The sequence below is a fragment of the Aotus nancymaae genome, unplaced genomic scaffold (genome assembly GCF_030222135.1).
Source record: "Aotus nancymaae isolate 86718 unplaced genomic scaffold, 86718_ANA_hifiasm-v0.15.2.pri h1tg000030l, whole genome shotgun sequence".
NCBI classification, from domain to species: Eukaryota; Metazoa; Chordata; class Mammalia; order Primates; family Aotidae; genus Aotus; species Aotus nancymaae.
Window position 1 is genome coordinate 12,452,607 of NW_026988443.1, and position 12,771 is coordinate 12,465,377.

Here is a 12,771-nt window from a genome sequence, read left to right on the forward strand (position 1 = left end):
CTCCCAGCCAAGAGCCAACACTAATTTGTCAGCCACGTGAGTAAACTCCTTGGAAGAAGCTCCTCTAGTCCATTCCAGCTGCCCTAGCCGACAGCAGATTAGTGAGCAAAATGGTTGTTTTAAATCACTAAGTTTTCAGGTGGTTTGTAAAAGCAATAGATAACCAGAACAGATGGTGTTTCTCCTTCACTCCATAAATGACTTAGGAAGGGTAGGCAAGTTCATTTTGTCCAGAAATGTGTGCTATATAGAGAAAGTAGGTCATGAAGAAATTTCTGAGTTTGCTGTCAGCTGTGTGACCAGGGCATGACTAAACAACTCAATCCAGTAATTCAGCAAACTTTTAAAATGCCTATCTTCCTCCTGGTGCTAAACAGAGTAACTCCTAACTGATGTCACCCAACCGGGTGTGGTGGCTCGCCTGTAATCCCAGCACTTTGGGAGGCCAAGGCTGGCGGATCACCTCAGGTCAGGAGTTTGAGATCACCCTGGCCAACACGGTAAAAGCCTGTCTCTACTAAAAATACAAAAATTAGCCGGGTGTGCTGGCACAAATCCCAGCTACTTGGGAGGCTGAGGCAGGAGAATTCCTTGACCCCGAAGGCAGAGGTTGCAGTGAGCCGACTGTGCCACTGCACTCCAGCCTGGGCGACAGAGCAAGACTGTCACTTGGTCACTGCTGTTACACCCAACTGTGTCTTTGTAACCATCTTTGTTCCAGATCTCAAAAGGTATCTATTTTATGTCCATTCAAAGATGTCTGGTAGGCCAGGCACAGTGGCTTACACCTGTAATCCCAGCACTTTGGGAGGCCGAGGTGGATGGATCGATCACCTGAGGTCAGGAGTTCGAGACTAGCCTGACCAACATGGTGAAACCCCGTCTCTACTAAAAATGGTGGCGGGTGCTTATAATCCTAGCTATTTGGGAGGCTGAGGCACAAGAATCGCTTGAACCCGGGTGGTGGAGGTTGCACCCAGCCGAGATTGTGCCACTGCACTTCAGCCTGGGCGACAGAGCAAGACTCTGTGCCCCCCCCCAAAAAAAGTCTGCTATCCCATTCTGACTTGCCATCTGACCCACAGTTCATATCTTAAACCCCTCCAGTCATATACCACACTTTGGCCAAAAGATATCATACAACCAAAGAGACACAAAACTTAGTGGTCCAATCAAGAGAAATCAGCTCAAAAGAGTCATTTTTCAAAGTCTGGTAGTTTTGAAGAGGCCTTTTCCTGAAAGGTATCTGATTCCTGATTGCGTGGCTCAAAGTAGTTCTTCAACTCTCGTCCTGTATAATTAGTCAAGAAATCAGTTACTGCCGGGGGCTTTCCTTTCACAAGGGGTAGGAACTGAAGGGATAAAGGACTGGCTCTCCAGCGACTTGGCAACTTACAAGCTCTCTTCAAACACATCTTAAACTACTTATTTAATCTTCCACACTCCGCGAGATGCAATTTATTCTCGAGTTGCAAGTGAGGAAATTGAGGCTCGTGGCATCGATTCCTTCGTCTGTAAAATGGGGGGGCGATGTGAGACGGAGTCACCACACACAGCGCTCACCAAGCCCCGCATCCCTCCGCACTCCCTTCCCAGACTTCCTCTCCCGGTCTTGCCCCGCCCCGGCGTCGGTAACGCGCGCCTGTGATTGGCTGTCAGCCAGCCGTGAGGCGGCGGAAGGGGTTGCGGTGACCATAGTGACGGGAGGCGGGGCACGGCGCCCCTCCAGCAGTCACCTAGGTCTGGATCTGCGGCGTCGTCGGAGGGTGCAGAGCGCCCGGCAGGGCCTAGAGGCCGCGCTGGCGTGTGGCCGCAGCCGGGTACCTAGGGCTGGGCCTGGCGCGCAGGCGCTGACCCAAGTAGGCAGTCAGCGGCGGCGGCCTTGGCTAGGAGGCCTTAACCCGGCCAGTCGCCGCGCCCTGCGTGTGGGTGGGCCGCGGGCGGGGTAGGAGCCTACGCGGGGCGGCAGCGATGGACGCCTTAGAAGAAGAGAGCTTTGCGCTGTCTTTGTGAGTAGCTCCGCCAAGGCGCGGCGGGCGTTGGCCCCGGGCCTGACCCTATAATACGGGTGTCCTTAGGGGCGGGGCGGGGCAGGGTGGGGGCCGCCAAGGCTCTGTCCCCGCTCCAGGCCTTCATTTTGTAGAGTACTGAGGCCTCCGGTTTCAGGCTCCGCAGGACGGGAGTGCGAGGCCGGTGTCACCCTTGATCAGCGCCTCCATCACAATCCCCAGCCGCCAACCCTCAGCTGTCAGCAAAGCCTGGCGGGGTTGAGCTGCCGAGGCCGGGCCGCGCGCCCGAGGCCCCTCCACGCCTCCCTGGCCCCCACCTCCTGGACTCCTGACCAAAATGACCCCCCTGGCAGGTGTTTCGCCCGCGCCAGGTTCATGCATACAAGCAGACAGGTACGGGGTGATAGCGAAGAGCCTGGAGAACCAGGTTTTATGAAAGTGGAGTCGTCACATTGAACGTTCATGTCACAGACGTGTCAAGTGTTTCTCTTCTGTTTGGACTTGCTGGATTAAACAGTCATTCTTAATTGCTGAAGATGGGTGATGGGAAGTTCGTTTTGCTACTCTTTTTTCTCTTGTACATGTTTGAAAACGTCCATACTAAAAATATTTTATTAAAGCATTATATGAAATAGCACCTAATCCAGGCATGTTTTTCAGCTCCTCCGCCTCTGATGCAGAATTTGATGCTGTGGTTGGATATTTAGAGGACATTATCATGGGTAAGCTTTTAAGATACTGTTTTTAAGGACTGGCATGCTTCTTCTTTAAGGACATTGAAATCAATTTGGAGAGTTAATTTTAAAAATAGAAAACATCAAGCTGCATGCAATTTTTAGTGTAGCACAATGCAATACTTAAATGAAGGCTTACTGCAGTTTGTCTTAGAAACATTAACAGCCCAGTACTCCTGAAAACATCTGATAACCGTAAATTCAGGGGCCTGGAAGGGTCTGACTCAGGTAATGGGACACTAGCAAAACTACAGGAAATACTGATTTACTCTATTGCATATGCAGGGTAGGAGCAATTTCATTTTTAGATAGTTTTGAGTTTTAACATTTTCATGCCATAAAACACATAAAACCATAACCACAAGCACACGTGGCTTGTGGTTAAGAAAACAAGGTGTTAAGCTTCAGCTTGTTCTGTATTTTCCTGGGTTTTGAGTTCCGACTTGTGGATGTATTTGGGCATCCGTGAAGCCTGCTAAGTAACAGGCAAGCAGTCACAGTCCCCAGAGGTTTAAGACAAGTATGTAGGAGGGGAAAACTTAGATTTGAGAAAATTCTGTTGATTTTAAGTTTTATGAGAATGAGGAAAAGAACACTGTTATTTGGTATTATTGGCTCCATGGCTTAATCCATTTAGTATGGAAATTACTGACCAAGTTTTTATACCTTCAGATATAAAGGTTCATGCCCTTAACTCCTGAATATAGATGTTTCATCACTAAGCTCTTTTCCCATATGGACCTGAGGATTTCTGGGGAATACTGAAGAATCCGTTCAGTTCTCTTGCCTATTTTACGCTATGTGCTATGGGAAAATGAGCCTTCTGTGAGCCTATGGTATTTATTCCAAGATCTGGGTCCTTTCTGAAACTTTCCTTTTATTTTTAGAAATATTCTATTCAGTTATTAAAATTCCTTATTCCAGGCTCGGTGTGGTGGCTCACACCTGTAATCTCAACACTTTGGGAGGCCAAAGCAGGCAGATTGCTTGAGTCTAGGAGTTCAAGACCAGCCTGGGCACTATAGGGAGACCCTGTCTCAATTAAAAAAACAAAAAAAAAATCCCTATTCCCTATCATTTATTTGTTCACTGTGAACTAATCTATTTACATGAATTATCATTTCAATTCTACCTCCAGTCCTATATAATAGATACTATAAACCCTTCTTATTTTCCAGATAAATGAGAAGTTTATCTGGGTTTAGAGAAGTTAAGTAACTTATCCAGGGTCACACAACTAGTAAGTAAGCAGCTGTGATGGGATTCGAACCCAGGCAGGCTAGCCTCTTTCAGACCCCATACTTTTAATTACTGTTTCCGTAACTGCTGCTGAAGTTATATCAAAATAAGAGAGAACCAATTCATTCCTTTCTTAAAAGTGCTGTGAGAGAGTTCCCAAGCCACCCTGTGTGGATGTGTTTAAAATGGACTGAAGAAAATCAAACACCGCATGTTCTCACTCATAGGTGGGTGTTGAACAATAAGAACACATGGACACAGGGAGGGGAGCACTACACACTGGGGTCTGTTGGGGGGAACTAGGGGAGGGACAGCGGGGGGTGGGGAGTTGGCGAGAGATAGCACGGGGAGAAATGCCAGATATAGGTGAAGGGGAGGAAGGCAATACATCACGCTGCCATGTGTGTACCTATGCAACAATCTTGCATGTTCTTCACATGTACCCCCAAACCTAAAATGCAATAAAAAATTAAAATTAAAATTAAAAAACATGGACTGAAGGATGGTGATCATTGCACAGCAATGTGAACATACTTAAAACCACTGAGCTGTGTGCTTAAACATTAAAATGATAAACAAATTTTATATTTCACCACAATTTAAAAAGGAAAAACAGAGCCAAGCATGGTGGCTCACACCTGTAATCCCAGCACTTTGGGAGGCTGAGGCGGGCAGATCACCTGAGGTCAAGAGTTCAAGCCCAGTCTGGCCAACGTGGTGAAACCCTGTCTCTACTAAAAATACAAAATAAGCCCAGCGAGGTGGCACACACCTGTAATCCCAGCTACTCAGGAGACTGAGGCAGGAACCCCGGAGGTAGAGGTTGCAGTGAACCAAGATTACGCCATTGCACTCTAGCCTGGGTGACAAACAAAACTCTGGCTCAAAAAAAAAGAAAGGGCCGGACATGGTGGCTCACGCCTGTAATCCCAGCACTTTGGGAGGCCAAGGTGGGTGGATCACAAGGTCAAGAGATGGAGACCATCCTGACCAACAAACATGGTAAAACCCTGTCTCTACTAAAAATATAAAAATTAGCTGGGCATGGTGGCACGCGCCTGTAGTCTCAGCTACTTGGGAGACTAAGGCAGGAGAATCTTGGCTTGAACCTAGAGGGTGGAGGTTGCAGTGAGCCAAGATTGTGCCACTGCACTCCAGCCTGGGCGACAGAGCGAGACTCCATCTCAAAAAAAAAAAAAAGGAAGAAAGAAAGAAAAGAAGAACACAGGATGGGTCTATTTCAACATCAAGGTCCCATTTAATACCCACTTAAGACATGAGCTTTCCTTCTAGAGATTAACCATTGAGAAAGCAGTACTGCTGACATAGATCCTGCCTACTTATAAATCATAATGGTTGGTAATCTCTACTTAAAAAGAGTAAATTTTCCCCATTGTGGTTCAGATGACGAGTTCCAGTTATTACAGAGAAATTTCATGGACAAGTACTACCTGGAGTTTGAAGACACAGAGGAGAATAAACTCACCTACACACCTATTTTTAATGAATACGTGAGTAGATTCCTATGTCTCCTACCAGGAGGTTAGAATTTTTTAAAAATTTAAATTTAGAATCAAAAGACATTGAAATTTTCTGCCTTTTAAAATATGCCACTAGTACACTGCCAGGAATCCTCATAAGAATCTGGTTTAAGTTCATTTTCCTCTGCACAGCCTTTGGGGCTATTTTCCAAAAGGCTTTCAGGCAAATATTTGATTAGCTCATCGGCTTCTTATTTAAAAGAAGTTTGAGCTGGGCTCTGTAGCGGACTTGTAGTGCCAGCTGTTTGGGAGGCTGAGGTGGAAGAATCACTTGAGCTTGGGAGTTTGAGACCAGCCTGCATAACACAGAAAGACCTCTTTCTAAAAAAAAATATTAAATATAATAAAATAGGTTTGGCTTATCATAATCCTACTTTCAGTCACAGTACATGATTTCTTCATACCTTGCATCTGCATGCTTTTGACAAACCTCTTGCTTTCACACATTCATTCTTTCTTCTGTATAATCCAGTCAGATATGTACGACTGTTAAGTAAAAGTGAAAACTGAGACCAAGATCACTAATTAGTTGGTGGAAAAACCAAGACTGGAACCCAGGAACCTCAGCTTGTCACCCCTGGGTCTCTACACTTTACCCTGAGGTCTCTCACAGCCCCCTGGGATTCTGTCATCTAAGAATCCATTTCAGCCTCCAGGACTTTATTTTCTTAACACAGAAGTGTGGCATAAACAATGAAACCTGCCCAGAAAGAACTTGTGACTGCCTCCATGTCTATGTTTTCTGTATGTTCTGTTTGCACAGATGCCATCTACCCAGGAAGCAAAGCCCCCAGTTATTGCACCCTGCACTGGGTTGTGGGTGTGGGCACGGTGCTCCTCACTGTCTCCACCTGTATCAGGGCATCTGCCCTGTTACAGCATATTACCAGCTAGTGCTTCTCTTCCACACCAGGCTGAGTACTTCTCCAGGACAGAAGCTGTGTTTTGGTCCTCTGGTGTCCTTGGCACTCAGTGTAGATTGTGGCACACAGAATAGGACTTCAGGAAATGTTTGAAGGGCTGGAGGGCAGGCTTTATGAAAAGTCTTGTTTTCCCAAAGTGTGGTCTCACCAAAATCCTTTCTACTGTTGCAGATTTCTCTGGTAGAAAAATATATTGAAGAACAGCTGCTGGAGCGGATGCCTGGATTCAACATGGCAGCTTTCACCACAACATTACAGTGAGTTGAGCTTGACTGATGTTTGTGTTTTGTTTTGTTCTCACTTTCTTCCTTGCCTAGGCTGACCAAAAGACCCTACTTGTTTTGTTTATTTTCCTGTGCATGCCCTTGGTGGTTAGGTCCTGTGTAGGAAGCCCTCAAACCTTTTAATGAAATCTCGAAAAGACCAGGCACTGTGGCTCACGCCTGTATTCCCAGTGCTTTGGGAGGCCAAGGGAGGAGGATCACTTGAGCCCAGGAGTTCAAGACCAGCCTGGGCAACATAATGAGGCCCAACTCTACAAAAAATAAATTAGTCAGGTGTGGTGTTGCACACCTGTGGGCCTAGCTACTCAGGAGGCTGGGGCTGGAGGATCCTTTGAGCCCAGGAGTTCAAGGCTACAGTGAGCTATAATGGAACCTCTTCGCTCCTGCCTGGGTGATAGAGAAGACCCAGTCTCTTAAAAAAAAAAAGTGCAGTGGGTGGGGATGGGGTGGGGAAAAGCAAAACGAAAGCAATCTTGAGGACTGTTTGATCATTCATTCACAAAACAGCTGCCTGTTCCTTTTGTAGGCATCATAAAGATGAAGTGGCTGGCGACATATTCGACATGCTGCTCACCTTTACAGATTTTCTGGCTTTTAAAGAAATGTTTTTGGACTACAGAGCAGTAAGTTACTACTGCCTATTTAGCCACTTTTAGCTACTTAGAAAGTTCTGGGTAGAAATACTAAATACAAACCTCCCATGCTTCCCCCATCCTTCTCCCTTTAAAGTGGCCAGTATTAGTCCAGCAGCTGATGAGGTATCAGAAGAGTAAGCTGCTATTCTACTGTGGCTGGGACCTTTCCATGTTTTCATGAAACAAGCCCCAGGTACCATCTTAGAGTTCCTAATCAGAACAACAAAACAGGTCTCATTCTACCTTGCCTTTCTTTTCTTTTTTTTTTTTTTTTTTGAGATGGAGTTTTGCTCTTGTCACCCAGGCTGGAGTGCAATGGCACGATCTCAGCTCACTGCAACCTCCACCTCCTGGATTCAAGTGATTCTCCTGCCTCCACCTCCCGAGTAGCTGGTACTATATATAGGCACCTGCCACCACGCCTGGCTAATTTTTGTATTTTTGGTAGAGATGGGGTTTCACCACATTGGCCAGGCTGGTCTTGAACTCCTGATCTCAGGTGATCCTCCTGCCTCCACCTTTCAGAGTGCTGGGATTACAGGTGTGAGCCGCCTCGTCCGGCTCTGCCTTGCCTTTCTTATAATGCAAGCTCTTTATAAGAAAAATAGGAGACCGGGCATGGTGACTCACACCTAGAATCCCAGCACTTTGGGAGGCCGAGGCAGGCAGATGGCTTGAGCTCAGGAGTTTGAGACCAGCCTAGGCAACATGGCAAAACCCTGTCTGTATGAAAAATACTAAAATTAGCTTGGTGTGATGGTGTATACCTATAGTCTCAGTCATCTACTTTGGGGGCTGGGCAGGAGGACTGCTTGAGCCCAGAAGGTTGAGACTGCCATGAGCTGTGATTGTACCACTGCAGTCCAGCCTGGGTGACAGTCAGACCCTGTGTCAAAAAAAAAAGAAAAGAAAAATAAATGGTGTTGGGTATGGTGGTGCATGCCTGTAGTCCCAGCTACTTGAAAGGTGAGACAGGAAGATCACTTGACCCAGGAGTTTGAGGCTGTATTACACAGTAGTGGTGCCTGTGAATAGCTATTGCACTCCAGCCTGGGCAACATGGCAAGACCCCCATCTCACAAAAAAAAAAAAAAAAAAGAAAAGAAAGAAAAATGTTTTCCAGTGAAGGGAGGTGTGTTTTTTTTTTTTTTTTTGAGGTGGAATCTTGCTCTGTCATCCAGGCTGGAATGCAGTGGTGCAATCTCAGCTCACTGCAAGGGAGGTACTTTTTTTTTTTTTTTTTTTTTTTTTTTTTGAGACGGAGTTTCACTCTTGTTACCCAGGCTGGAGTGCAATGGCGCGATCTCGGCTCACCGCAACCTCCGCCTCCTGGGTTCAGGCAATTCTTCTGCCTCAGCATCCTGAGTAGCTGGAATTACAGGCACGCGCCACCATGCCCAGCTAATTTTTTGTATTTTTAGTAGAGCTGGGGTTTCACCATGTTGACCAGGATGGTCTCAATCTCTTGACATCGTGATCCACCCGCCTCGGCCTCCCAAAGTGCTGGGATTACAGGCGTGAGCCACCGCGCCCGGCTCGGGAGGTACTTTTTTTAAGAGTTCATTTTAAGAATGACCAGGGCCAGGCTGGACACAGTGGCTCATACTTACAATTCCAGTGCTTTGGGAGGCCAAGACAGGAGAATCGCTTGAGCTTAGGAGTTCAAGACTAGCCTGAGTAACATAGCAAGACCCTGTCTCTACAAAAATAAAAATAGGCTGGGCGCAGTGGCTCATCCCTGTAATCCCAGCACTTTGGGAGTCCAAGGCGGGCGAATCATGAGGTCAGGAGTTCGAGACCAGCCTGGCCAACATCGTGAAACCCCATCTCTATGGAAAAATACAAAAATTAGCTGGGTGTGGTGGCGGGCACCTGAATCTCAGCTACTTGGGAAGCCGAGCAAGAGAATTGTTTGAAAGTGGAAGGCACAAGTTGCAATGAGCGGAGATTGCGCCACTGCACTCCAGCCTGGGTGAGAGAGTGAAACTTCGTCTCAAAAATAAAATAAATAAAAGTTAAAAAGCCAGGTTTGGTAGTGCACATTTGTAGTAATAGCTACTCAGGAGGCTGAGGCAGGATGATCACTTGAGCCCAGGAATTCCAGGCAGCAGTTAGCTATGATCAAGCCACTGTACTCCAGCCTTGGTGACAGAGTAAGACCCTACCTCTTTAAAAATAATAAAGTAAGACTAGGGCAGGCTAGTACTGAAGAGAAATGCAGAATACCAATAACCTCTGTTCCCTTCCTATGTACTCTTCCTACCTTGAGCTCTGCCTTCCCCACGTCGGAGGCAAGATTCTAAGCCAGGGTTCTTTCTAGTCCTTGCTTTTGGTTGTTTTCTTGTATAGGAAAAAGAAGGCCGAGGACTGGATTTAAGCAGTGGCTTAGTGGTGACATCGTTGTGCAAATCATCATCTATGCCAGCTTTCCCGAGCAATCTGCGGCACTAGGTCCTACCTCCAGCCAATGAATGGGATCATTCTGGATGTCACCGGCCCAATAGGCTCAGCTCATGATGACAGAATACATCTTAAAAAGACTGACTCTGTTATGTAACTCTTCATGTATGTTAAGTATTGATAGGTCAAAACCAAAATGATGTAACCCCTCCTGGACCTGTTTCTCCTGAAACACCTTGTATTCATTTACCATAGTATTCCTCTCCTCCTTAAGTAGACACCTGTCTCAGGGGCTTCTGAGTCAGACACTTCTGGAGTGAGCCCATGTCAGGCACTCCACCTGGGGGGGCCCTTCCCCCAGCATACATGCTGGTGTGTGAGTGTGGACTAACCTGCCGTCACCACCCCGTCCCAGCAGGCTCGGCATGAATCTTTTTGTGCACTTGCACCCCTTTTTCACATGGGTCATGGTTTCAGTACTTCAGCCTCAGTGGGGTTCCTGATGTTTATCTAGGGTGTTACTCTAGCTCATCTTGAGATTTCGGAATCTCCTGTGATCACAGCTTGTCTCAGCTGTAGGAACCAACAGAAAGCGACATCCTCAGCATAAAAGCTCCACTTGAAAACCCACCCCTAGTCCTAACATTTCCAGTCCTAGTGTCACTGTCTTCTGGTTCTGATTTAGTCCCCATTGTTTCTAGAAGTCTCTTTTAAGCATTATTTTTGAAAAAAAAAAAAATATTTTTATAGATGAATACTCAGGCTAACCTAGTGGATGTGATCTTGGAACTTCCATGATTATCCACGTAAAAGATCAAAGTATTATATGCTGTGAGCTTTTTAGGTGTTTGTTAGTGCTGTGAAGGCAAAAATGCTTTCTACATTGGCGTTCATTCCTGTGTTACTGGGCACCAATGAATGTATGCTGTGTGCTAGAAATAGACTAAAACAGATTCTTATAGCATGTTAGTGTGCTTGCATGTTTGCTGAAAATCCTTCTGTATAAACCAGTTTGTTAGGTTCTCTGGGTTAGGTAGGACTGCAGTTTTTTTCCTGTCGAAATCTCTCCTACCAAGATGGTGTTCCACTGTCCAGCCCAGCATGAGTAGCAGGTAGAACACAGCTTTACTGGCTGTTTGTCTGCTTTGGTGTAGTGCAGTGTGTGTTAGATTACTTATCAGAAAACATGTATGTCATCTCTAGAAAGAAAAAAACATAGTAGTCCAATTCCCAGCGTGTCCCTTTGACTTTTTTTAATAGTAAAAATAAGAATCTGTACTGACTTTTCACTTGGCCATTATGGTTTTAAAGGAAAAGCTATAAGCGCTGTGTTTTTCTGTACTGATCTGTCACTTATTAAATACTTTTGTACCATAAGTAAAATTTGAGGTGTTTTGCAAGAATCACCATTCTCGATGAGTCTATTCTTTCTATAACGTAGCCACCACCATCAGGTTATTATTGCTTTGTGGGTTTGTTTTTTGTTTTTGTTTTAAAGCTAGTCAAGTGAAGCAATGGGAGTAGAGAAGGAAGAAGGAAACCTGCAACTGGTTCCGATCTATTAGTTGTAAACTTCACAGCACTTGCACCAGCTCACTTTGGCCCTTTAAAACCACTCAGAGCCAGCTTTTTAAAATGCCACCTCTCCTGGGCTTGCTTTCCTTGCTCTGTCTATAAATGGGACTGTCCACCACAGCCCAGGCATGTTGGGGCCCCTTGCTGAGACATGTGGACCAGCCTGCCTGCTTGAGAAAAGGCCAGTGGACAAGTCCCAGAGATTAAATGATGAAAAAACAACGATAAAGGCAAATTGGTTTTTCACACTTCTTTTTTGGGGGGTGGGGTGGAGTTTTGCCCTTATTGCCCAGGCTGGAGTGCAGTGGCATGATCTTGGCACACTGCAACCTCTACTTCCTGGGTTCAGAGATTGGGCTGCGTCCCGAATAGCTGGGATTACATTACAGGCACCCACCACCATGCCCAGCTAATTTTTGTATTTTTAGTAGAGACAGGATTTCAGATTTCACCATGTTGGTCAGGTTGGTCTCAAACTCCTGACCTCAGGTAATCCACCTGCCTCCCAGAGTGCTGGGATGACAGGTGTGAGCCACTGTGCCCGGCCAGTTTTTCACTGTTTCTGCTCAGAAAAAAGGCAAGTCTGTTGTTGCTTAATATTATAAGTAGGCTTTCTGGTTTCTTTTAAAATAAACTAGCAGCCTCTCTGTCCACCAACAGACACTTAGACTGTGATGTCAGGTACCACTGTTGATGGGGGTCCCACCTGGCCTGGGGTGAGGAAGTCCTAGTCCTCTTGCTTAGGACTCCTCCCCAGTGGAACACAAGTCACACAAACTGCTGAGACTTCTTAGGATTGACTGAGCGCCTTTAATATGTCCCCTGAAACAGGCTGTTTGATTCATGCCAGAAACATAACAGGTGACCTCTCTAACTTGCCTAGGAATTTGTTTTGCATTTAAGTGCATTGCCTTTCCTTAAAGCCAAACTCTTGCAACTTATTCCAGGAATTACTAATTTATTATTCAGACTCTGAGACACTTTAAACAGTGATGCTACTAATATTTATACCAAGGCCAGGTGCAGTGACTCACGCCTATAATCTCAGCACTTTCGGAGGCTGAGGCGGGAGGATCACTTGAATCTGGGAGTTTAAGACCAGCCTGGCAATATATCGAGACCCAGTGTCTACAAAAAAACTTAAAAATTAGCTGGCCGTGGTGGCATGCACCTATAGTCCAAGCTATTCAGGAGGCTGAGGCGGGAGGATTGCTTGGGCCTGGGCAGTTAAAGCTGCAGTGAGCTATGGTTGTGGCACTGCACTCCAGCCTGGGCAACAGAGCAAGACCCTGTCCCCTAAAAAACAAATTATACCAGGACAACAGCACAAACTGGGCTTGTCCCAGGCTGACCAGGACATAGGTACTGGACTTAATCCCCCATCCCTTAATAACAGAGTAGCTCATCTGCAACTGTTTGAACTTAGTTACA

General features: G+C 46.1%; 1 protein-coding gene across 1 annotated transcript; it reads left to right on the plus strand.

Annotated features, from left to right (window-relative positions):
* Positions 1-1,865: 1,865 nt before the first annotated feature.
* On the plus strand, positions 1,866-11,171 carry ARL2BP (ADP ribosylation factor like GTPase 2 binding protein). The gene is made up of 6 exons (XM_021665014.2): positions 1,866-2,009; positions 2,670-2,731; positions 5,387-5,493; positions 6,618-6,703; positions 7,257-7,353; positions 9,715-11,171. Exons 1-6 carry the CDS (start codon positions 1,972-1,974, stop codon positions 9,814-9,816), a joined length of 492 nt encoding a protein of 163 aa, XP_021520689.1. The 5' UTR covers positions 1,866-1,971; the 3' UTR covers positions 9,817-11,171.
* The last annotated feature ends 1,600 nt before the right edge of the window (positions 11,172-12,771 follow it).

Bases quoted from the DNA above. Each gene is read 5' to 3' on its own strand.
- ARL2BP (XM_021665014.2), top strand. From the start codon at position 1,972: ATGGACGCCTTAGAAGAAGAGAGCTTTGCGCTGTCTTT. The intron at 2,010-2,669 runs GTGAGTAGCTCC...CATGTTTTTCAG, and splicing joins GAGAGCTTTGCGCTGTCTTT to CTCCTCCGCCTCTGATGCAG. The intron at 5,494-6,617 runs GTGAGTAGATTC...CTACTGTTGCAG, and splicing joins CACCTATTTTTAATGAATAC to ATTTCTCTGGTAGAAAAATA.